Source organism: the organism of the source record quoted next, unplaced genomic scaffold (genome assembly GCF_019419815.1).
Source record: "Pyrus x bretschneideri cultivar Hongxiangsu unplaced genomic scaffold, Pyrus_bretschneideri_v1 Contig38, whole genome shotgun sequence".
NCBI classification, from domain to species: Eukaryota; Viridiplantae; Streptophyta; class Magnoliopsida; order Rosales; family Rosaceae; genus Pyrus; species Pyrus x bretschneideri.
In genome coordinates this window covers 1,573,289-1,599,113 of record NW_025999701.1, presented here as the reverse complement: position 1 = coordinate 1,599,113, position 25,825 = coordinate 1,573,289, and the positions used below count along the sequence as shown (strand labels likewise).

Here is a 25,825-nt window from a genome sequence, read left to right as displayed (position 1 = left end):
GATTTTTCAATGGCCACAAATGTGATGTAGACTTTGGAAACAAAAGGATCGTATTTTCAAAGTCATGTGATGTAAATTTCAAAATGTAATAATGCGAGCTGCTCTATGAATAGAGCACTTGACTGCAATCAAAACACAGAGAAAGAAAGGAAAGATAAATAACATCAGTATCCCTTGTTATAGTGTGATATTTTACATCTGCTTCACTTCTGTCACTAGTAAATGTTATCTTTCTAACTTTTACGTATTTATAACACAAATGATTATTTAGTGTCTTTTGTACACTTTTTATTTATTTATTTTAGGAGTGTTTATGCATTTATGAGGTCAAAAGATCCTGACATGAAATAGTTTCTCATTTTAGCAATTGAACACATCCGTTTTGGCTTTGCCCTATGGTGGGAGGAGTTCTAGCAGCGGGGGTGTTGTTGTTCCATGGAACTGAGGTGTTAAGGAGCTGGTTGCTTGCACCTGGGGTAACAGAGGCATCAGGGAACGCGTGGTCTCCTGTGGAGGTATTGGCGTCGACATTGACTAAACTATCCTAGGCAAACATAATTGTGGTATTGAGAGATTTTGGGGTGGTTTGGTATTGATGTACTTTGAAAAAAAATTGCTTCTGTTGTGTTGTGAGAATAAGCTCATTTTTGCTGTTTCATGTTTTCAACTTTTTTTACCCAAAATTGTGAAAATAAGTTGTTTCTTTAAGCGTTTACCAAACAATTTTTTCAGCTCAGCATTTTTTTTATATTCACTTTTTATAAAAGCAACTCAATACCAAACCAGTACTCTATCCGTTGGCCTTCGATCACAAAATCAATTGATAGCTGCATAAATGACTAGAGTTTGTTTTTCAAATGGAAGTGGTGCATATTGTTGTTGTATCAGTACTTTTGTAAGCTTTACACCTTTATTAGTAATGCATGAGTCGCGACATCAAGGTTTGACCTAAATTGATTAAGGGTGGCCATTTAGCGGATATTGTGCCAATTCTAGTTTTGAACTATCTAAAACACTTCATTTGTACACATTCTTCTTTTGTTTCACAACTTATTAATTTGTGATCGCGGCAACAAGCTGAACCTAATCGAAGATCTTTAAATAAGTTACGTTTAATTATCATATTCATATTACTCGATCTGAGCACTACGATATTTAACATAACTCGGCTCATTTAGGCTTTTATAAGTATTATAGTAAATTCCAAAATCTGGTAACTTTCCATATAAAAGAATCCTCAATTTATCGAAGATAAAAATATTAAAATCGTCAACCACTAACAACGTCTTATTCTTACCTAAGCAAGATAAAGTAACCAAATAAAAAAGAAAGATCTTAATTCTCATCGTACGTCAACGCTAAAGGTTTGATGAATCGAGAATCCGAGTATAAGCGGCAGTAGATCTGGTCCCACAGGCGACAGTGATAGTAAGTACGGTGCACCGTCCCACGCGTGATCACTAATCGGAGCAAAAACCAAAAAAAAACAAAAAAAAAAAAAAAACACAAAAAGTGAAAGCTAAGGCGAGAGGGGAAGGCAGCAGCTCTCTTTCCCATTTCATTCTCTCTGTGATTTTGCTCGGGAAAATTGGGATTAGAGCTCTCCGTTGCTCCGGAATCAAATCCAGTCCGTTCATCTCAGCCATGATTTCCTCCGGCAAGATCAAGTCTGTCGATTTTTATAGGTCAGATCTCTCGCATTTCCTTCACTCACTTTCACTGTTCATCAGCTCTGCGTGTGTATGTGTAATTTGAATCTGATCGTGGAAAATTCAGTTCGATTTTGCGTAATTGCTTTTTGGTGCATGTGGATTGTGATGGATAAGTGAATGAATGGCTTGGATTTATCAATGAATTGGAATGGTTATAATTAGGATTAAGAATTTAAATTAATATTAATGGAAAAAATTGGTGATTTGAAAACTTTGGTTGCTTAAAATTAGTATTTGGATTGAGTAATTCTTCTTTGTTGGGAGGAAATGAAGTAGTGTTTGATTGATTGAATGAACATTGGAAATTAATGTAATTGGTATTATCCATGAATTTTGGAATGAGGCCTTCGTTTGCTTGTAATTGGTTTTATTTATTTTTTGTTTGGCCGACGAAGCAACGAATTTGGTATCCATAGAAATGATGAATTAGTTTTGCAATAGACACGTTCAGGCCATTGAAAGATTCATATTATCACCACTACCTGAGAGTAAGGAGGCATTACTAGATTATTTGGAGGTGCTTAGTGGAAGCATTCATAGCAAATGATTCAAGGGTTTTAGCTGCTCGGTGTCTGATGTTTATGGCACACATCTAAGGAGCTAAAATTATATGCAAAAATGTCACATTGCATCTCTTTGCAAGCTTTCCCTGCAAATAGAAGGAGAAGGAAGAGAAAATTTACCAAACACTACCTGGACTATTAGGGGCGTCTGTAAAATACCGCCCAAACAATAAAATCCTGCCAATTTACTACCTGCACTCCGCTTTTAGTGTGGATGTATCACATCTGTCAATTACCGTTAGAAAATTCCATTAAATCTCATCTAGTATGAGCACATGAGCATTTTTTCATCTGTATTTTGGGGTAAGAATTTCATTGACTACAGCTTGTCTTCTGGGAAGCAGAAGATATGTCACACGAGCTTTATTCTACTGAATTGTTACTGTAAGTCATCTAGAGGTCTTTAAGTGGCAAAAATACACTTGTAAATGGCTCACATGTGCAAAAATTAATAGAGACGGTACATTCACAGTAAACCATGAGTCTGGGTGGTGAATTTGCAATCTGGGTGGTACTTGCGCACACCCTAATAGTCCAGTTGGTGTTTGTTAAATTTTCCTGTATATAAACAAATAAACCTGTGCTATAATTTACTGGGCAATAAATTCACCTACAGGGGTTGTCTGATATGTATTTATGCTACAATGCTTTTCCTGTGTACAGGAAAATTCCTAGAGATTTGACAGAAGCATCGTTATCGGGTGCAGGACTATCTATTGTAGCAGCTCTTGCCATGATGTTTTTATTTGGAATGGTAATCAGCTCATATTTCTATAGTTCATCACTTATGCGTTCAAAGTATTCAAATTCGACCAATGGGCATTGAGTAATGATTTTTTTTTTCTTTCTCAATTGATGCTTGTTTTGGTCCTCTACGTATGTTTAACCTTTTTCTATTTTTATAATATCTACGAGAATTTCTAGTAGTTTTGTTCTCTTTTCCATCCTTGGTTTTTATTCGTAATTATTTCTTGTTGAGATATGCTTGTAGTTAATACACTTTATTATATTTGTATTTATCTTCTATTTTTTGCTGTTTCCTTTTTCCTTTTTTAAGTAATCTGTTTCAGCACTTTATTACTAAATTTAGTAATAATGGCATTTCTTTACATCCTGATGGGACTTATGATGTTCATTTTACAGGAACTGAATAATTATTTAACCGTCAGCACCTCTACATCTGTTATTGTCGACAAGAGTTCTGATGGGGATTTCTTACGCATTGAATTTAATATCAGGTAAACATTCATAGTTTGCATTGGTGTTTTTGATGTTAATGAAGTTATTATGTACATGCATGGAGTTCAATTTTATACTGATCCGGTTGTTAATTTTAGAATGTCAGTGAAAAACTATCCTTCGTGTAATTGGAATTTTATTCAAAGATATTCTTCTTAACCATCATTTTGATTTTTTTACATTATCTTCACTTAGTGGTGGTACACAACCAGATCCCATATATGAACATGTGGTTAGGACTTACAGATACTAGGTTGATGTGATATTGTCGAGCCCCATTTAATCAATCGTTATTACTATTTATAATAAGAATGGCATAAATATCATGGTTGAGAGTGGTAGGACTTTTTGATATGGTGAAAAAATGATGACTTATTAGGTTCATGGCTCCATGTGCTTTTAATTAAATTAGGTCCAAATGATTCTAAGGTGCACTACATGGGAATTTGTAGGAAATGCTTTAATCAGCCCAAAAGAGGCAATTATATTGTGTGAGCATTAGGTTATGAGGGTGCTTCCTCTCTTACTCCTAGTCCTGGAAAATTTGGTGATTCACCTCTCTGATTCAAACTATACTCAAAGAAAAATCTTGGTTATCACTTTCGATTATTATTTATCAAGTTTCTAAAAGACATTAGACGCTAGTCGGGCAGCGGACTCGGGCCTAGCGCCTAGGCGGACTAGGCGGATTTAAGTAAATCTATTATATTTCATGTAAATAAGTGTCTACTTATACTCAAAATATATATAATATCATCATAAACTACAAAATAGTATGACATATATATTATGAAGTATTCAAACGGAAAACATGGAGAACAAACATATAATGTGTGTTCATTTAAATATTCAACAAGTCTCTTACAATTTATTGCAAAAAATAAAATGCAAAATGAAAGTTAACTATTTTTTGTTGGAGTGTGTCGCGATCTAGGCAGGTCTGGGTGGGCTAGGCGGTCTAGGCGGACGCCTCAGCAGGTCTAGGTGCCCTTTCTTAATTTTCAAATGCCTAGGCTTTAATCGGGGCGGTGGCTACCCGTCTAGCGCCTAGGCCCCCGCATAGGCGGCTCTGGGCAAGGATTTTTAGAACAGTGTTATTTGTGTAGTATCAATTTATATAACCTTCCTTCACCCCCTGCCTCTCTCATTTCCTTGGCCGCCTGAGTAATGTTATCTCCTTTTTCGTGTAGTTTTCCTGCACTTTCATGTGAATTCGCATCTCTTGACGTGAGTGACGTGTTAGGAACAGTAAGTTTCTCTCTCATTTATTTATTTATTTTTTCTTCAATATTATTTACTCTGGTCCTGATTTTCATCCCTAATGCTAATGATCCTTTGTTAGTAATTTTTATATTCTTTATGTGGTATCCATCTATCCTGAATCCATTCCCTCTTATTCTCAGAACAGATTGAATATTACGAAAACAATTCGCAAGTTCTCCATAGGGACAGATTTAAGACCAACTGGCACTGAGTTCCACTCAGGACCCGTTTTACATAATATTAAGCATGGGGATGGAGATGAGTTTTCTGGTGATGGCTCTATTTCTCTAACTGCTCAGAATTTTGAAAAGTTTACTCACCAGTAAGTGGGCCAACTTTTAGTTCTATACCTTTGATATTTAATGCTGCTGATGTGGAACACTTTTATGTTGCAAATTGATACATTTCCTAATTTTGTATTAAACAATTCTTTTGCAGGCACCCAATTTTGGTGGTTAATTTTTATGCTCCGTGGTGCTACTGGAGCAATCGCATGGTAAATAAAATAGCTTCACATGTCTCAAATCTCTTTTCATGAAATTTTTAGTTTTCTTAATCAATCAATTTCTACGGTTCTTGTTTTATACTTGCATTTGCATATGCATATTCTATGGTTTTGGCATGATTGCAAAGAATTTAGAATCTCATATTTTGGCTAGAAACTAAATTGTAACTCATGTATGCAAATAATGCGATCATTCAATCATGGGAAAAATTCTTGTAATGCAGTTTTCATTGAGAATGTTACTAGCTGAGGATTTCTTCAACTTATATCTTTTAGTTTTGCCGAATGAAAGAAATCTAAAATTGTGTAATATATGTATTTGTTGTACTTCATACATTGCTCTTGGGTTGTGGAGTTGTTTAACTATCATTTACTACTTCGATTGTTTCCCTCATTTCATACCCTTGATCATGTATGTCCTTGTCAATATGCATTATCTTATGACAAGTCACAAGATCCTTGGGTCAATTAATGTTGTTCTTTCTTCATTTTCGATGGAACTGTTGTATAATCGGAAGATGCTTTGTGTGCATTAATTTATTGTTTGGTTGACGTAATTGAACTATTTAGTTGAATCCATCCAAAAGCGTATCTTTCTTGCTGCATTTTTATCTTCCTCTTTTATTACTTCTTGCTTCATGTTATCACTTTCCTTTTCAGAAACCTTCATGGGAGAAGGCCGCCAAAATAATAAGAGAGAGGTGCTTCACTCTGAAAGTCTGCTTTTCTTCCACATAATATGATTTTTCTGAGGGAGCTGTTATTGGCACTAGTCATCCTGCACTCTTTCCTTATGTTCTACATTCAGGAAGAGTGCTGAAGGGCTGTTCTAGAGTGTTAATAACATTTCCCCTTTCTAATGGTGCAGTCCAGAATTTGAAGTTTACAATTCTTATCTCACTTTCTCTCATGCTTCCTTGGTTAACAGGTATGATCCAGAAATAGATGGCCGTATACTTATGGCGAAGGTGGATTGTACTGAAGAAGGTGACTTGTGTAAGAGGTATGTTTTAAATTGCTTAGTCCTACGTTCCACTTGATTTTCTATGGAATACGATTTGTTTTATGTTACTTTTCACTGTGGCCATATGCATTTTCAGTTTTTATTAGTTGTATAAAAACAATCTATAAGTATATTTGCAATTTTTCTTATTGAAAAAGAGATTTATACATTCTATATTTTAATAGCCGACTCACAGTGGACAAGAAAACTGAACGGCCAAACTCCACTTAATGCGCTGCAACTGTAGATTTGTAAATACTAAATAGCACATTTTGTTCACTATTAATAAACATATTAAACAATAAATTTAACTTGAAATGATCAGGGTTGTTTTTATTCTTGCTTGAAAATGTGGTCAAGACTTAAAAGTGGAAGAGGAACCTATTTGTCGTTGAAGAAGATTTTGAAACAAGTACCATAAGCTACCTACCGGGGCATAATTGGGGTGGTTTTCAAAATAACAATACTAGGATTTAGTTTCTTGAAATGCCAATTAGAGCTCTAGATTTTATTTCTAGGGTAGTATTCTTACCAATTAGACCTAGGAAGGCTTGAAAAGAGACTTTAAGAAAAGATATGGAGTACTTGGAGCTAATGGAAGACTTGGCACAAAGCCGAGCACAGTGGCGTTCTAGGATTCCTACAGCCGAACCCACTTAGTGGGATAAGGCTTGGTTGTTGTTGTTGGCGTTGTTGTAGTAGTGGTAGTATTCTTACCAATGTAGCATTTTACTGGCAGATCAGTATATTTTGACTTTCTGGTTGAAAAGAGAACTGTAAGCCTCAGGGTGGGAACATGGATGAGCTCATGTTTTAGTCTATCTCTATCTTAAGCATTTTCACGTGGTATTCTTGTATGTTGCCATAGTTAAGCCATCAATCTTGGTGTCCCAGACTTGAATTACCATTTGAACTATTTTCATATCCACCAACTTAAGCTTTTATGTGCCATCTTAACTAGTTATACATCATTGCTTTACATCTCAAGATACAACCTAGTTGTTCTCCTCTTTACTTACCTCTCAAGTGTGCTTCATGTACCACTGTCTTCCTGTTGTTGCCATTATTAACTATGCTTCCTCATAATGTTCAGGAATCACATTCAAGGATATCCATCAATTCGTATTTTTCGTAAAGGAAGTGATGTGAGGTAAATGCTACAAAATTTTGCAAAGTTTATTTTCTTTTCAAACTTATTTCTACTCATTTATTTATTACCGAAATTATTTCAATTTGGGAGTCTTTAACATTACGTTTTAAGTCGCATTTAATTTATCGTTTTTTATTTTTGTTTGTTCTATCCTCATCTTACTCGTATGCGTATTTATCTGTATCTATTTGGAGAGCAGTTTTTTACGTGCTGTAAGGCTCCATTTCAACATGTGGATATGCAAGATTTGAATTTTACTTTTTTATATATTGAGTGTGAAATGTCAAAGAAGGGATGAAGTATAGTTTTGATATACTGAAAGAAAATTTTGGTCAAGTACATTAGGAAGTTAATTTGAAATGACATTTTGTTCTTTAATATTTAACTGATCTTATATTGTCATGTACATTTACTTTCAATTAGCAAAGAATTTTAATATGCCTAATATCTTATACAATGTATAATAAAAATGCAAATTGAAATCCTCAATTTCAAGTCATCTATCTAAATGCAATCTTAGGGGAGCCAATTAAGTCTTATCTAGGTTTTTCTGGTCCTTCAGTTGTGGAGCTTCATGCATAGTTTATTCATTTATGATCTTTCTGAGATGGCAATAGTATCGAAAAGACAATTCTCCCTCTCTCATCTTCCCTCTCTTGCCCTTTCCCCCGGGGGTGTTTCTCCATTCTCTTAAGTGTATGTCCTGGGCTTTAGAAAAGCTCATGTTTCAGTTTATTTTCTTTAATGGACCCATTTTGATTCATACATTTGATTCTCAAATTTTGCTCCCTCGGCCATGCCTGTCTTGTACATATGAAGCTTAACGTAAGCAACCTCTTTATCTGGCATTCTTTCACAGGGATGACCATGGACACCATGAGCATGAATCTTATTATGGTGATCGAGATACAGATAGCCTTGTTAAGGTACAAGAATTCATAAGTTTTAATTAGTGTCATTGTATCCCATGTTTAACTTTGACTTTGAACTTGTTGGTGCTTCTTGATATTCAGTGCCCCAATGAAATTGTAAATCTGATATGAAGCTTCTGTCCTTGCAGACAATGGAAACTTTGGTTGCACCTATCCCGGTGGAGTCTGAAAAACTTGCTTTGGAGGGTAAATCTAACAATGGGGGTGAGAATGCAAAAAGACCAGCACCATTGACAGGAGGGTGTAGAATTGAAGGATATGTGCGTGTAAAGAAGGTGATCTTCTAGTTGAAATTGAAATTAATAGAACCATTGGGCATGTTAGACCTAATCACAGGACAGTGGTTATACCCGTAGAAATCTTTGCTTTATTCCTCTGCTCCCAAGGCATGGCTCGAGGTGCTTCACATGCTTGAAAATGTGATGACAGAGGGATTGAACAACTCATTTCCTTTTTTTCTTTGTTTGAGAGCATGCCTTCAGGTGTTTCACATGCCTGAAATCGGTAAGAATAAAGAGAAATGCCAAGGGCAGCTGTGACTGCTCAATTTGGTTAGCAGAGCTGCACACACGAGTCTCCCTCACACTTGAGAATCACATGTGCAGTCATGACAGCAGCAGCTGACCTTGGCTTCTTCATGAAAAAAGAACAAAAAATTTGCCACCTTAGCAACTAAGCTATGGTTTACCTCCTCAAATTTTAAAATTTCTTGTACTTGGTGGTTAACATGAATAAACAGAAGATAATATTGTACCAGTAAAATGCAATTTATCATTGTCCGAATTCTGGCCTTCTTTGACCTTTCAATTGACCTTACAGTAAAACTCTTAGATGTTATTCAGTTGGAAATAGGTATGATTTGTCCTGTGCTGTGCAGGTTCCGGGAAACCTTGTCATTTCCGCTCATTCGGGAGCTCATTCCTTCGATGCTTCTCAAATGAACATGTCTCACGTCATTTCACATTTTTCATTCGGTAGGATGATTGCTCCTAAGGTGATGAGTGATGTCAAGCGATTGGTACCTTATCTTGGTGTGAGCCATGATAGGTTGAATGGTCGGTCTTTCATAAATCACCGTGACTTAGGTGCTAATGTTACAGTAAGTTTGTCTCTATGCATGACTCTTCCTATCTTTTTCTATGACTCCTATCTTTTTCTTCTGTTTGTTTCTCTATTGTTCTGTGCTTGTCCATTAACATGCCAATGTGTGTGGGAGTGTATTGGCAATGTATAGCTGCATGTGATTGAGTTTTACGCATTTTAGTAGTTGTATGGATATTCTTACCTCCCTAAAGATGCTTTCACGGTCCATAAACATCTCCTTCTGAGTGGATACTAACTGTTTTAATTCCTTTTTTGGCTAATCTTCTTTGGGTACTACATAGTGTTTATTCGTTCTTCCATATATTTGTGGACTTACAAGTAGATTCATTGATGAAGTTTATTGGGCTGGTAAAGAGTAGCAAATGCTTAAGCTCATTATAATTGCAATATCTGGTAATTGTATGTGCAGATAGAGCATTACCTTCAAATAGTTAAATCTGAAGTCATAACTGGGAGATCTCATAAATTAATTGAGGAGTATGAGTACACGGCGCACAGCAGCTTGGCTCAGAGTCTCCAAATACCAGTTGCGAAGTTCCATTTCGAGCTCTCCCCCATGCAGGTTTAATTTTCGTTAAAAAACAAAAATAGTGTAGATGTCTTTTAGTTTTTACTCTCTTTGCTTCTCTCACATTTTCTCTTTCTTTGTCTTCTATAACCAGGTTTTAATAACAGAAAACCCGAAATCCTTTTCACATTTTATCACGAATGTGTGCGCTATTATCGGAGGCGTTTTCACGGTTAGTATCTTTGTTTTTTGTAGTTGTTTACCTGTGTCAAGAGTGCTCACTAATTTTTTCTTTCGTTTGGGTTTGCAGGTAGCGGGAATAATGGACTCAATTCTGCACAATACTATTAGAATGATGAGGAAGGTTGAACTCGGCAAAAACTTCTGATAGATAGGCCAAGTGTTGGTTAGTGTACAAGAAGAATTATTTATTCGCTACATCTGATTTAGTGAGGATTGTTTTGTTAACGATGAAACATGTTCCTCTTAGAAAGAAGAATGTGGAATGAAGCATTACAAGTGCCGATTTTTCGGTTCAAGTTTTCGAAACACGAAACGATTTTACAAACATTGTATACTTCACAACTCATGCGATTATAGTTAGGTAACTTTATACTAAAAAAGGAAACGCATACCTCATACTAATTGTTGTGGAATATGTAAACGAGGGATGGTGCAAGCACCCATTATACGCTTTTTTTGTTTGTTTTTCCTTTTATGTTTTTAGCTGCAAGGGAAAGCAGAAAAGTAGGGATAAGTGAGGCGTTAAACTCAAAATCATTCACGGATGTACATTTACTTAATACATTCACCATTTAACGGTCAAATATGTTTTCAAAGAGATACACTCACCATCTAACGGCCAGATATGTAAACGAAGAGACTATAATATCTGAGCATTAGATGATGAATGTAGTAAGTAAATACATGTACCGTTTGTTTCAATTACTTATCCAATTGGATTGGATTTGTAATTTCACTATATTTGAATGAAGAAATTTAATATTACTGAAGAATTTCAAAATGACGGAAATAGAAATAATGGAATATTATTTTCTAGAATTTGTGAATTTTTTTTTGGTTAACTCCAAAATACAATGGAATTTGAATGTTGAATTTTTTATATTTAAACTCTCTCTCTCGTAGAAATTTGGAGATGACACCTATTTACATGAAATTTAAACTTAGGAATTGGAGTCCCAATTTCAAAGTTTTTTTTTTTTCCCATATGAAAATTTTAATTTCTATGTATTATGAATCCAAATAAAAGGAAGTGATGTGTGTCAACTTATAAATTTTAACTTTTGTCAAAATTCCATGTTTAAAACTCTCACTCATAAAAATTTCAACATGACTACATTAGATTTCTGTGATGATTCTCCTTGCAAAAATCCACTCATACAATTCAATAGAGCATGCTATTTTTCACGCATAGGTAAGGATTTTCAATTTTTTTTAGACTATACTACATATTATTCAGTTTTTGTTTTAGACACAACTACAAAATCCATGATAAAAATTTCACAGAACTACAGCAAAGCATAAGATTTAAGGGGTTTCATAATATTGTAAAACGATTTGTCCCTCTCCTCCCTCATTAAACAACAAATCATAACATTTAAAGGGATTTAGCTTGTAGGTATAACTAGCTTTTAGTTTTGAGGGTTTTTGGGTCTATTCAGTTGAGATTTTTCTTATATTTAAAAGTTTTTATAAAAACAGAAAATTGTGAAATTAGGGTCTAAATTTTGACAATAAATGATAAAGACTCATGAATTCACAATTCAATCTGTAACGGATCGAATATGGATTAACTAGCTAAATTTAACGGCTTTGGATAGTCAAACACCTCGTATCTTATTGCTTCCACAAACGCAAGTCATGAAACCAAAGATAATACTTGCATTTCCCACGGGAATGCACATATACATTAACATGCACTACGTAAAATTAATCAATTTATTTATTTGTGCATACATCTACATTATTGGCCTTTATTGTGGAGTCTCACAAGCACATACAAATGAGAATCAAACAATACCAAGCACCAGTACAAACATGTACACTGAGCTTTAAGGGAAAAAGAACATAAAATAAAACAGAGAGTAATAAAAAGATGCTCTCAAAAGAAAACAAACTTTGTACTCAAGGAATCCAATCCAATCTTCTTTTTTTCGGTATGCGGTATGCCGCTCCACAAGCAAGGAGCATCCAGCCCATCTTCATCTTGAAAGCTTTAGATCCATCTTGTTAGAGTAGTAAAAGTGTTGAGGATGCGGCAAATGCTCCGACGGACCCAATAAAACTCATGAAAACTGAAGAAGCCGCGTTTGGAGGTGGAGGAGGTGTTTCACCTTCAGGAGCAGGAGTAGGGTTAATCTCAGTAGTCCCTGACGGCGGTGGAGGTGGAGACGCTTCATCAGAAGGAGCTGGAGATGGGATCATATCTTTTGAGTTTGAAGATGAAGGAGGTTTTGCATTTCTGTTTCTATCTGCCAAGACAATCACTACCACCTTCTCATTTTTCTGACATTTATCTTTGTTCCCACTGATGAAGTAGAATGGCCCGGATTGGTTGAACTTGAAGACTGTGTGGCCATCGGTGTATTTCTTAGCCGTAGGTGAATCCGTGTTGCAGTTGGTGTAGTCGTCCTGGGTTACTAAAAGCACTGAGTCTTGGCCAGGAGGGTAGTGGAACACTGCAGTTGAAACATATATCAAGTAAATTAGCAAGGGTAAGCATGGCTATGCGGGAGTAACTAAACCTTCTATTTTTATTTTTGTACAATTTTGAATTTTTGATTGTGTGTTGTTTTTGTTACAAAGAGGGGAAGGGCGGAGGGGAACCAGAACCCCTCCCTTTTTTTGGGGTGGACGTAATTTACTACCATTGGAGCTACAAGCCCCAAAATACAATGATCTTTTATTTGATCTGTTAAGTTGTCGTGAGACACTATAAATTAAAATCACATGCATACACATAATTCCATCAAATCAATAATTTTAATTACAGTTGGCTTGTCCAACTATGTAAAATATATACCAGACCGAAGAAAATTGACGTTTCACCATAAAATTAATTGGTAATATGTGAAGTAGCAAATTACTTATAAACACATAATAGATCTCTTTTTGTTCTTTTTCTTTTTTTCCACAAAATGTAATGAATACTCTCAACATAGATTGTAATAAATTTACTTTTGTATTTAATTTTAATCACATAACTTCGGTTTTATCCTCGTAATCAATTTACAAACATGAACAATGACAAGTGTCCCTTTAAAAGTAATACAATTCTTTAATAAAATTAATATATAAGTGGTGGACTATAAAATCATGTTCTTAACCATTTTTAACCTTATGAGCAAATTTGAAATGAAAAATAATGTATTAACGCATCAAACTAAGTTATAACACAAAAAATAGGAAGGTCATCCTGGGTGGCATAGGAGTAAAGTGTTTAAATAAAATAGGTTTTACCTAAAACTTGCTTGTATATTCAGATGCTGAACACTGAGAGTGATATGTAGAACCTTATTAATAAATATAGAGCATAAAAAAACTTACCAATGGAGTCTCCGATTTGAAACCTGTTTCTTTCCGCCCATTGATTATAGTGAACAGAAGAATCAGGAACACACCAGCCCTTTGAGCCTCCAATTGCAAAGTCAGTTGCACCACTCTTCTGTATCAACAGCGTCACGCATACAATCCCCACAACAAAAACTGCATTAATATTATTTTTGTGAATTTGGTTGGCCATTGTTGGACCAAATATTGCTTGTATTTCCCTGTCGTTTTTGGAAGACGAAGAAAAATGGGGTGGAATGAACGGTGTTCTGATAGGGGTTTTTGTAGGGGTTGCATGGAATACTTTCTACCAGCTTTGTTGTCAGAGAAGCTTTTGCTACTTTTTCTTATTCTTTTTTTTTATCTTTTTGGTTTCTTAGCTCTCAATGCAAAGCATATATGCACTTTCAATTGTTAAATGGTTGTTAAGGAATGATGAGTTTCATCGTAAAGTTTCATCCTAAAACTAATTAGGAATATGGAGAGCAATTCAGTTATTATAAGCAAATGCAACGTCCGTTCTTTCCTTGAGATGTGAGATTAATACTTTTAACATACGCCTCAAGTGCGACGAATTCAAGCTTAGCATGTAAATAGTACAAATCATGTGACGTGGAGTATGTGTAGCCATATTTGGGCTCCACATGAAACAACTTGTCTATTGAGCTTCACACATAAAACAACTTGCTCTCATATGATGAAAAAGTCGAGGTCCAAGCATAAAAGTAATTGACAATATAAAGAGTAACTCAATTACTTATAATTACATACAAGATTTTATTTTATTTTCGATGTGAGATAATTACTCTTAATAGTTGTTCTTGGGACTTTATTTTATTGGAACTTTTAAATAACTTCTTGTATGCGTTTATTCTTTGCTTAAACATTATCAAGAATATTCATGGCTTGTGTTCTGGGTTAGACTAATTAATTATTGAACGTGATTTGTCTCTCTCTGTCCCTCCTCTAGGCATTTCCCTATGTCAATTTGCAATAAAGTTCTGGAACTCAGTAATAAAAGTCTTGCAGAATGGTATTTTGCATTGAAGAACTGACCTCCTGACCAGCGATCGAGCACAGGTTCCAAATTTTAGAGCTCAAGTGGAAGCTTAACTTTCTTTTTCCGTCGGACGTGCGGTGCAATTTTTTTAGAAGATACAAATTAATCAAATCATTGTGAGTAATGAAGTAACCTTTTGGATTAGAACCGCAAACACATGCTCTTGTGGATGTTGCAAATTCATTGAATGATTCTGTTCATGGGGATCATTGTATATGTGCATCACAATTAATAAGGGTCTTATCATTAACATAAAATCTTAAAAAAAACCAAAATAAGGATTGACGTTAACTAATACTACAATTTAGTAGTATATATTCTTATATATCCACTTGTAAGGGCGAATTCGACACTAAATTATTATGGCTAACTCATTGTGTGACTTAGCCTAATTGAGCACACCTCTTTGTAAATGTTGACTGTATATAAGAATCCCACAACGTGAAAACAAAAGACATAATATGTGTTGATAAGGAGTTTGGCTGCTCTCTATATTACCATTTGATTTTCTAGTGGAACCTCCACTTCTTTCAACCAAAGGTAAACAAATCCTGGTAGGAACCAATAAGAACCAGTTACATATTTTCCTCAACATGGAGATCCAAGATAAAGGAAGGTGGCCGGAGTAAGTAACCATTCACGTTCACTACCAATGGACAAGCTGTAACGACCCAGACGAATGCTACGAGCTTATAGTTTATATGTAATAAAAATGTACACAATTTCTCTCTCAAAGTGGCTAGGTTTTTTCCCTCTTGGTAATCCTTCTTGGTCTATTCCCTTTCTCCCCTTCCTGTCTTTTTTATTTTGGTGTAGAATTGTCACCGTAACACATTGTAGTCGCCAAAATGTTTGCCGTCTTTTGACCCATGCACATGATTACCTCAAAGTTTTGGGTCAAGACTGTCAAGTTGTCACCTTCAATATGAGTTTGGAGCTGCAAGGAGTGAAATCTATCAGATTGCATGTGGTTCAAATTTAATTAGTCAGTACGAGACTGTGGCTCTCTTCGGGATGCCAGGAGGATCTGGAGCGGCAACACTGTTTAGTTCATTTAGTTTGATTTTGTTTAATAATTACCAAAAGCTCATTAGAAATTTGCTTCTTGTTTCTCTCTTAGGAGAGTTCTTTCGTTTTAGTTTCATCTAGGTATTGTAGATTTCTTATATGAATCAATGGGCCTAGTTGTTTGAATTGTTGAATCTACTTCACTTGGTGTTTTAGAGTTATGGTGGAGATTAAGTAATTCAGTTAGAAACACATGCATTATATTTTTCTATGGGAGGATTACTCGAACTCATGTAGACATATATTCAAGGCTCATCCACTAACCACTGTTTCTACGGGGTTGAGTTGTTTGAATTGTTGAATCTACTTCACTTGATGTTTTAGAGTTATCGTGACGATTAAGTAATGTAGAGTAATCCGATTAGAGACCTATGCATCATGTTTTTCTATGGGAGCATTACTCGAACTCACATAGATATCTATTCAGAACTCATCAACTGACCACTGTTTCTACTCGCGCTTGGTTTTAAGCAAACCGAAGTTTCATTATTTATGCAAAAAATAAAACCTCGCATGCATAGACTAACTGAGTATTTTATGTGTCCTCAAAGCTTTGAGGCCCTTGGCCGGTCGGCTTTGTCAATGACGTGGGAACAAAGAAAAAAGCATGGGATGGTAATCTCTTGAACGCGAAATTTTTCCTTAAGATTATTAATAAGAAACAAATACGTTAATCAGTATTTAAATAATAATTTAATTATAACTTTAATATTATTTAATTTATAAAATTTTATTTACAAATTTAATCTTCATAGTATTACCGCTATATACCTTTGGCATAAAGTATATTTCATTGTTTGTTAACTACATATAATTAAGATTAGCATGAGGCCATACAATCATACAAAACAACATTCAATGCACATAGATCAACTATACATGGGTTTGACGTATTCGAGATGCTAACAAAGTTGACCGACTCCAAAACCATCCAAGGCCATCCAACTCACCCTCTCATCAGGGTCCACCCAATGCGTTGACTTGACTCGGTCTCTCAACTTCCGTTCTCTTTCCTTCTGTGTTCCCGCGAAAGCGATGGCCTTGGAAATCTCTCAGCCACCCAGTCAAGTTTCTGCCACCCAAAAAACAACAAAACAAAAAAAAAAAAAAAAAAAAAAAGCAATGAGAAAATCCCAGAAAATAGTAAATTTATTTACCACAGAGAAAAAGGTGACCCAAGTACAGGTAATTTCTTTTTCTTTTTTACCCTCCTTTATTTCAGGATAAAAATGTAGGGTAATTACGTGCATAATAAATAGATGACATAGAAAATTTAGACGGTGAAAATGAGTGAAAAACAAAGGGAAAACAGGGGAGGTTAAAGAGTTAATAAATATTGGCTGTGGGGTTTTTCAGGTGTGGTGTGCGATGGCAGCCGTCTCGTCACGACTTTGACAGAGTATTTACCGCGACAATCATCATTGTCGTATCAAACCACACCCCCACACCAACACAGAAAAAAGAAAAAAATAATACCCATAAAAGCAAAAAGGAAAAACAGATCATTTTTTATTTGGTGGGGTTTTGAGCTTGATCCAAAGGGTCTGCGAAAGTTTAATTTTTCTGGGTTTTGATTGGTTTTTTCTGGGTTTTGGTTGATTTGTTGAAAAGCGGTTAGCTCTAAGTGCTGGTTGAGGGCCATTTTTGTTGGTTTGGGGAAAGTGCTTTTGTGTTTCCTGTGAAAGTGCTTTTGGGGGATTGGAATGTGGAGGGACGCTGGGACTCCTGCTGATTCTTTCTATGAAGTACGCCCTGAGTGTACAGATGTGCCCAAAACCCGCTTCAAGATCAAGGTTTTTCTTTCTGGTCTTTGTTTGATTGTTGGATTTGGATATAAAGACTGGTTTTTTAGATACCCATTGTCTTAATTTTGATCCTTTTCCCATTTGAAAACCAAGATATTGTGTAATGAATCAGATTTGATATTGTAGGGTGCTAGATTTTAGTTAAGATCATGAATTGGTGGTGTTGATATAGAATCACAAAGTGATGAAATTGGCTAATTTTTAGATTTTTCGGAAGGAGAATGTTGGGGATAGTGTTAATGTTAATTGATCACCTTGTTGAATTTTGGAAGGAGAATGTAGGACAGGTATAGGATTATTCGAGTGACTAAAACCGGAGTTATGAGGATCTTGTTGGTTCTCAATACGTATCCGAGAGTCAATATGCTCCCACCCAGTAACGCCTACCCAATATGTTGGGGATATTCGGTCTGGTGTTGCTTATGCACAACTTCATAGAAATCTGTATATGAATGTGTGAACGCCTACGTACACGAATATGAAATTGATAATTGTAAGCAATTAAGGGAAATATAGCTATATTTGCACAAACCCTTGCCTCAAACTCCAGCATGTCAGAATCTTTGGCTTGAAAGTTTTCTCAAGTTTTAACACTTTTACACTTTCTGCTTCTCCATATATCAGGATACGTTTGTAACGCCAATATTTGTGAACTGGATCACCAAAGTATTATGAATCGGAACATCGATCTGGATTATGTTTCATGGGGGTTGGCCTTAATAAGAAAATGATTTGATTATATTAAGGCTTGTAAACAATAAGAAACTGATAAAGATTCATTGTGTATTCTATTAAATATGTCTGCAATTGTCTTATTACTTCATAGTGATTTCAATGTCTCATTACCATGATGTGCTTCTCTCAATCTCCACGCCTTATTTCTATTTGCTCATGCAGGCAGGTAAAACTCTAAGTGTAAGGAAATGGCAGGCTGCATTTAGTCCAGAAGGCCAACTGGATATAGGCAAGACTTTAAGTCGAATTCATCGTGGGGTGAGTGAATCTTCATGATTCATAGCTACCACTTAGTATGCTAAATTTTTTCGTTATATTTATAAAACTCAGTTTTGGATTCTGTGTAGCTATCAGAGCGTCTCGACAATCCTATCAATACTTGTCTTTATGGATTCATTTTTTTCTCTTTATGTTTTTGTTGTTCTTTTATTGTAAAATCCAATGAAAAACCTACCGGTGCTCCTACAGACTTACATGATAGGGAATATCTAGGAAATCAGAGCCATTAGTTTAGTGAAAAAATCAGATTATCTATTACTTAATTTTATTTGTATTTGCACACGAAATAACATAGATGCTTCACTGTTTGACCGTCCAGCTGTTGTTAAGCCTGGTACTAGTTCATCTACATTTTGTGGATATCTAGAACTTATTCTTTTAAATAGTTTTGCTCATGAAATAATCAATTTGCAAGGCTAGTGGTCAGCTTCAATCCATAATTTTATTATATTTGGCAATTAGGGAATCCATCCATCAATTAGAGGAGAAGTTTGGGAGTTTCTACTAGGTTGTTATGATCCTACGAGCACATTTGATGAAAGAGAGCAGATTCGGCAACGTCGAAGGTATATCTTGTTTCCTGCCTCACTCGGGTTACTTCAAATTTATTTGTCATTTACCTTTTATTTTTTCTTTATCTAAAGAAGTTTCCTAGGGTAGTACACTCGCAATTGATGAGAATGGTCTAAGGAGAAATTATTTCTGGTTCATGTATCTTTTAGTACTGCAATTCGTTAAGTAATTTAAAGATGATCTTTTGGGAAAATAATCAATATCATGAGTTGAGGTTTATGACTTGCGATGTACCCCAAGTGAGTAAATTTAGTTAACAACAATGGCGAAACATGCTAGCAAAAGACTCAGGTTTTCCTCTTCATACGATAGGGGTCCAGACTCCAGCATCTCTATTTTGTGTGGGATGTGTATATTTCCAAATGTACAGGCTGTACATAATGTTATCTTGTCAGATTCCAGCATGTTATGCTTAACCTGTCCCATTATTCGGTATTATTTGTTAAGTATCATGCTTTGCCCTTTTCAGAGTGCAATATGCTCGGTCAAAGGAAGATTGCCGTCAAATGTTTCCTGTTGTTGGAAGTGGTAGGTTTATCACTGCCCCTGTAATCACTGAAGATGGTCAGCCCATTCAGGATCCCATAGTACTTTCACAAATAAATCCAGACAATGGTTCAAGTACAAACCGTAAGAATGTTATGGAACCAGTAACGGACAAGAAAGTAATCCAGTGGATGCTTACTCTACATCAAATAGGTTTGTGATATATTTTTATTTGTTTGCATACATACCATGGTTATTTTGGAGGAACTTCTTTTTTATTGTCAGGCATTTTTTCTTTTTGTTGTCAGTGCCCTGACTATTTTATTGGTCAATTCTATGTTTTCATCACGTCTTTACATCACCTACCCGCAACATGTGAAAAAGTACTGAACTTGACGGATTGCAGAATTTTCATGTTTAATAATGATTTGTTAGATAGCTTGTCTGATTATCTTTATTTGTATGCCAGGTCTTGACGTGGTTCGTACTGACAGGACACTAGTGTTTTACGAGAAGCAAGAAAACTTGTCAAAACTTTGGGATATTTTAGCCGTTTATGCCTGGATAGATACAGATGTCGGTTATTGTCAAGGTTGGTAACATAGGAGTGATTTTTCTACTGAATCCATCCCTTCCCTACACTTCTGGGAAGTGAAAAAGAAATTCATTTTGATTTTTTCAAAAGAAAAAAAAAATTGATGTTTCTAAACTCCGAAATTCATGACACAATGATCAGGAATGAGTGATCTTTGTTCCCCCATGATTATCCTTCTTGATGATGAAGCAGATGCATTTTGGTGCTTTGAACGCTTGATGCGCAGACTGGTAAAACTTTGCACCAAATCTTTCACTTTGTATATTATTCTGATGTTGCATCAAATCAATGCCTACCATGTGTTTAAAAAAACTAGGGTTGCTAGGCTCTTCCTTCCAGAAATTAACAGAGGAGATGTGCAATCTTAAATCCATGTATTAATGAGATTCATTAGCTGTTTTTGTTCATCTACTTCTGTTGTTGAACAGTTGCTACAATATTTTTCTTTCAATTTGAAGTTACGTGTTTTCTTTAAAGCTACAAAGTTACCCGGTAATGGTTAATTTGGATTCCAGTTTCTTATGACTTGTTCCATTTTAAATTTAAAGCGAGGAAATTTCAGATGTACCGATAGCTCTGTTGGGGTGGAGGCACAACTAAGTAATCTTGCTTCAATTACTCAAGTCATTGATCCTAAACTTCATCAGCACTTAGGTATTGTCTTTTTTATTTGCTTTACTAAGCTCTACAATTATGTCCATTTACTTGTCAGACAGAAAATATTTGTTTATCTAAAACGTTGGAGACATCATATGCAATTTTCATCATTTTTCATTATTCATAATCTTCTTCTCAGAACTGATCATGAAAATTCATGCTCGCCAACCGTTTGGATGAATATTCGATACATTTATTTAGGGAAAAGAAATCTGTTTTTGAGAATTTTTTTAGAAAAGTTTATTAGGATTTGAATATCAAATTTGCTGTGTGTTTCTGTCATGTCTTTCTTACATTGCTCAACATAATGCTAAAAAAATGAGGAAGATAGTAATAGATATGTTCAATTTGGAATGCAGAGACACTAGGTGGAGGTGACTATTTATTTGCTTTCCGGATGCTTATGGTTTTGTTCCGTCGAGAATTCTCTTTTTGTGATTCTTTATACCTTTGGGAGGTAAGAATGAGTTTCTGTTAGTACCTTTTTGATATTTTTCTATTCTCCCTTTTGGATTTTTTTTAATATATCTAATTATTGCATGTATAAATACTTTTATCGAATCCGTGAGACTATTTCTGGGAAGCCACTTTATTTTTTCCTAATCATCAAATATTTCTCCACAATTCCACTTATATATTGTTCCTTAAATTTAATACTTATGCAGAATTTTTTGTATTAGACCTTATTTCTTCCGAGTAAAAGTTGGCAAGTTAGTACTTATTTGACAAGTACTTTTCGAAAATAAATTTTAAGAACTATTGCATACATTTGATATGAAAGACCAAACTTCAGATCATTTGTTTGTGTAATTGGATGTATGTGTTCCTGATTGAATAGTATCCTGTTCTATAATAAAGAAAGGGTGTCCTGCACAGTAAATTTCTGCAGCTATATAGTTATTGCTTTTTCTTTTTCGTTTTTGGCCAAATATATCCTTTTTCTTTGTGCACGTATACATGGTTATGCTGCATCTTGAACTTAAAAGATCTTATTTATATTGGTAAGAATTTATCTCATTTAAACTTTGACAGATGATGTGGGCTCTTGAGTACGACCCTGACTTGGTCAGTGTGTACGAAGAATCTGATACTGATAGTGAGAAGGCCGAGGGATCTAAAGGGAAACCAAAGTCAACACGTCAGTGTGGGAAGTATGAGAGGGAAAACATGAAAAGTGGAGCAAAGAATTCAGAAGCACCGCTCCCAATTTCTGTTTTCCTTGTTGCCAGTGTCTTGAAAGATAAGAGCTCAAAGCTACTTACAGAAGCTCGGGGTCTGGATGATGTTGTCAAGGTTAGCATTATCAGTTGACGATTTGCTATTCTTAGAACCGTTCAACTTTCAGCTTATATTGAGAATGATATTACATGACTTAAACAGAAAACATGTCTATGTGGGGACAGCCTCGTCATAAATTCGTCTAAAACAATAAACAAGAGTTACTAAATGTAAGAAGCCGCTTGCTGTGGCCAAACTAGGGTCCAGGATGCTGGGTTGATTTGACATACATGATAAATTATAATTTACATCTGAAAGTAAAAATATGTAATAAAGTGGAAAGGAATAGGAGACTGGAGCAGCAACATTGATAAGCCAACCCTATTAAATCTTTCCTTGAAAAAGTGGATTCTTCTACGGTAGTCAAACATGGTTCAGAGAAGAATACGATGCTATCGTTTTGTTCTTTCACAAATGATTATATAAAAATTCTAAAAGCCAAATGAAACTGTTGTTCCAATGTTGTTATCTTGGGTTCCAATTTTGTCCGTGTAGTTTTACGACTTACATTAGGTTGCAATCAAGATCAAAACCCTGAAAAATAATCACATCTTCATGCTGTTTTGTAAGGGATTGGACCCTGAAAATTTCAAATGCGTTGCCTAATCTCTTAAAAATAAAACATGAAAAGTGATCATCTTAAGGATTTTTGGGTTGATTGCAACCTATTGTTAACTAGCAGGATATAGTTACAAGTTTTGCAGGACGAAATTGGAAGCCCTGGCAAACTGCATGGACTAAAATTGTCTTTAGCTATTTCTAATGCCCTAAGGGAGAAGTTCAAAATAATTCTCTACGAGTCGTTAGGGACTGGTGAAGAATCTTTGACCCGTGTAATAAACAAGTACTTAGAGTTGTCAATTTTTCAGTTGGTTGAATTGAAACTTAATTTTTGTACAACTTTTACCTGTCTGTCTACTTACCTCACTCTTTTTCTCCGCCAGATATTGAATGACATAACTGGAAATTTAGATGCCAAAAAAGCTTGCACTGGGGCATTGAAACTCCACAAGAAATATCTAAAAAAGGTACTTCAGTTTATTTTGAAGCAGTGTAGTATACAATGATGTTGTTATTAAATTTGCATGTCTAGTTCATGCATTTCTTGTGCGTGTGGATGCGCTCACTTCACATATTCGTATAATAATCACTCAAAGTTGCAATATCATTCGCTGATTCGTTGCTGCAGGTGCCCAAGAAGACATAGCATCACTTTACACATAGATTTTTTGGCCACCCGAAAGAAGTAAGACAATGTTCCTTACATTGTTTTACCCGATTTGGCAAGAGATTATAATTTACTTCCACATAATCTTGGCTCAGAGTTGAGAGAGCTGCACAGTTGGTCCATTCTGCAAAATATTCCCACAAGAGCAATTGTTGTTTGTGAAATTAGTCCAAATTATTTGTATATTAAAAACATTCTTTATAGGCCTGTATTTTGTACAACGATAACCGAGGCCTATATTTTGTATTAACGGTACGTTGTTCGTTATGACATTATGAGGGGTGGAAAGTGCTCAAGCTTATGCTGTGCTCCAACCCTAATCAATGAAAATAATTTACAGTGTTCTTTGTTGAAATTATCTTGTTGCATTACCTTCTTCCTCCCAGTGCAATATGCAGTTAGAGTTGGTGCAGGCACTTGTTTCATTCAGTAATTAGTCATATTCGGAGAAGCTGTGTTGTCAGTGTTGATCATTTTGCCTGTGTTTAGAAAGAAGTGAACATGTAGCACAAAAGTTCATTGCAAAATAAACAAAACAAAAGACTGGCCACAAGTTGGCAAATTTAGGGTTGCTTATGTAAGAAACATTTATGTTCAGAAGTGCTTTTGCAAGGAAAACCTTTATTATAAAAATATAAAAGTTTTTTTATTAGGCTTATTAGTCGAAATGGCCCCTAAAATTGCCATTGAGTCTTAGTTTATCTCTTGAAACTGGTTTTGTCTCACTTTGCCTTTTAAAATTGACATTTTCAACTCTTTTGTCTCACTTTACCCACTTCCATTAATGGACTATTAAATTTAAGGGTATTTTAGACATTTCAATTTTTATACGTTCATTTACCTCTAGCCTACACACTAAACAAGTTTCAATTTTATTTTTGACAACTCTAATTCAAACGCATAAATTTCGGGCATTTTTTGAAAATAAGTTATTCAATCAATAAAAAAAATTCCGAGCAACAAAATCATTGTATCAACCAAAATAAAGGTTACATTTGTTTATAGAGTCATTTCACTTACAAGATATCCATTTATTGGCTTGAAACTTTGCAATTGAAAAATATCATTACAACAAAATCATTATGCCATTAAGCTATCTTATCCAAATTAAACACTTCCTAAACGACATCATTTAAAGCAAATGTGCACAATTTATTTATGCTCATGCCTAGTGATCGGTGCTCAACAATGTGAAACTTTTTTGTTTCAAACCATGCACATTTGCTTTAAATGATTTTTTTTGGTTTGGGAAGTATTTTGGATAAGATAATGACATAGTGATTTTGTTGTCATGAATATTTTTTAATTGCAGTTTCGAGCCAATACATGGATGTCTTGCAAGTGAAATGACTCTACCAACAAATGTAACCCTTATTTGGTTGATACAATGATTTTGTTGCTTGGAAATTTTCTATTGATTGAATAATTATTTTTAAAAATGCCCCAAGTTTATGCATTTGAATTAGAGTTGTCAAATATAAAATTAAGACTTGTTTAGTGCGGGGGCTAGAGGTAAATAAATGTGTAAAAACTGAAAATGTCTAAAATACCCTTAAATTTAATAGTCCATTAACAGAAGTGGGTGACACAAAAAAGTTGAAAATGTCAGTTTCAAGGGATAAATTGAGACTCAATGACAGTTCCAGGGGGCATTTTGACTAATAAGCCTTTTTATTAAGGAAAACTAAAGAAAATGGCTTGAAAACTTTGAGTTTTAACAATAAGGACAAAATAAAGACTAAAATGAATAGTATCAAGATTGACTTTTAGTGTAAAAATGTGGTTTTTCGTTAAAGTGAATAGTATTGGGAGTTTTTCGTTAAAGTGCCCTTTTTATTATTGAAATTGCAAATGCTTTGTGGAGAAGTACATAGCCCTTTTACTATTCATAAACATTTTAAATTTTTTTTACCAGACATAATCAAAAGCACTTTTAGTTGTCAAATATGTTTAGCCTTTTGATAAGCAATCCCATTACATGCTCTTATTTTGGCAAGGCAAACTTCTATTGAAATGAAAGGGAGGATGAGTAAAAGCAAGTTTCACAAAAGGAAGGCCATTTCCTTATTTAAACCAAGTCTTATTACTCACCATCTACATTACATATAAAGAGTATGAGAAGACGTTGCATTATTTTACTATATAAATGTCATAATTATAACTGTTCAGTGTGTTCATTTTCTTTATTATCATCATATAAAGACTCTCTCTTAAAAAATTTATTTGATTTGGAGGCCATTTAATCATGATGAATCAATTAATAGTTCATCATGATGAGGATGCTGCTTGTTACCATAACCATTGATTTATTGGACACATATGAATGGCCAAACGGTCTCCAAATTAAATGTTTTTTTAAAGATAATATTTAAATAATAATAACGAGAATAAATAGTTCCGAATATAATATTTGTGCCTTAAAATATTGTCACGTCTTCATATAAGAAAGAATGGCTCCTTACATATAATCAGACAAGTATGTTAAGCCTCTTCTAGTGTAGCCAATATGAAT

The 25,825-nt window shown here is 34.8% G+C and overlaps 3 protein-coding genes across 3 annotated transcripts; 2 read left to right on the top strand and 1 right to left on the bottom strand.

Moving 5' to 3' along the window:
- The first annotated feature begins 1,483 nt into the window (after window positions 1–1,483).
- LOC103967256 (protein disulfide-isomerase 5-3) lies at window positions 1,484–10,549 on the top strand. The gene is made up of 15 exons (XM_009380537.3): window positions 1,484–1,685; window positions 2,939–3,029; window positions 3,419–3,513; window positions 4,705–4,762; window positions 4,918–5,099; window positions 5,216–5,273; window positions 5,943–5,983; window positions 6,211–6,285; window positions 7,379–7,435; window positions 8,295–8,361; window positions 8,496–8,642; window positions 9,245–9,466; window positions 9,881–10,033; window positions 10,134–10,211; window positions 10,290–10,549. The coding sequence occupies exons 1-15, from the start codon at window positions 1,645–1,647 to the stop codon at window positions 10,365–10,367; spliced, it is 1,443 nt and encodes a 480-aa protein (XP_009378812.1). The 5' UTR covers window positions 1,484–1,644; the 3' UTR covers window positions 10,368–10,549.
- Window positions 10,550–11,915: 1,366 nt separating this feature from the next.
- Window positions 11,916–13,812, bottom strand: LOC103967277 (early nodulin-like protein 1). Its single transcript, XM_048564231.1, has 2 exons — window positions 13,547–13,812; window positions 11,916–12,678 (listed from the first exon to the last, which is right to left on the bottom strand). Exons 1-2 carry the CDS (start codon window positions 13,740–13,742, stop codon window positions 12,230–12,232), a joined length of 645 nt encoding a protein of 214 aa, XP_048420188.1. The 5' UTR covers window positions 13,743–13,812; the 3' UTR covers window positions 11,916–12,229.
- A 3,188-nt stretch (window positions 13,813–17,000) lies between these two features.
- On the top strand, window positions 17,001–23,668 carry LOC103967286 (rab GTPase-activating protein 22). Its single transcript, XM_009380564.3, has 11 exons — window positions 17,001–17,470; window positions 18,380–18,475; window positions 18,959–19,062; window positions 19,539–19,768; window positions 20,025–20,147; window positions 20,292–20,380; window positions 20,699–20,804; window positions 21,167–21,264; window positions 21,840–22,100; window positions 23,030–23,113; window positions 23,275–23,668. The coding sequence occupies exons 1-11, from the start codon at window positions 17,381–17,383 to the stop codon at window positions 23,290–23,292; spliced, it is 1,299 nt and encodes a 432-aa protein (XP_009378839.1). The 5' UTR covers window positions 17,001–17,380; the 3' UTR covers window positions 23,293–23,668.
- Window positions 23,669–25,825: the final 2,157 nt, after the last annotated feature.

Coding starts and splice junctions, on each gene's coding strand:
- LOC103967256 (XM_009380537.3), top strand. CDS start 1,645: ATGATTTCCTCCGGCAAGATCAAGTCTGTCGATTTTTATAG. Junction 3,030..3,418: donor TGATGTTTTTATTTGGAATG/GTAATCAGCTCA, acceptor TTCATTTTACAG/GAACTGAATAATTATTTAAC. Junction 4,763..4,917: donor TGAGTGACGTGTTAGGAACA/GTAAGTTTCTCT, acceptor TCTTATTCTCAG/AACAGATTGAATATTACGAA.
- LOC103967277 (XM_048564231.1), bottom strand. CDS start 13,742: ATGGCCAACCAAATTCACAAAAATAATATTAATGCAGTTTTTGTTGTG. Junction 12,679..13,546: donor TCAAATCGGAGACTCCATTG/GTAAGTTTTTTT, acceptor TTTCAACTGCAG/TGTTCCACTACCCTCCTGGC.
- LOC103967286 (XM_009380564.3), top strand. CDS start 17,381: ATGTGGAGGGACGCTGGGACTCCTGCTGATTCTTTCTATGAAGTACGC. Junction 19,063..19,538: donor CAGATTCGGCAACGTCGAAG/GTATATCTTGTT, acceptor TGCCCTTTTCAG/AGTGCAATATGCTCGGTCAA. Junction 19,769..20,024: donor GCTTACTCTACATCAAATAG/GTTTGTGATATA, acceptor TTTGTATGCCAG/GTCTTGACGTGGTTCGTACT.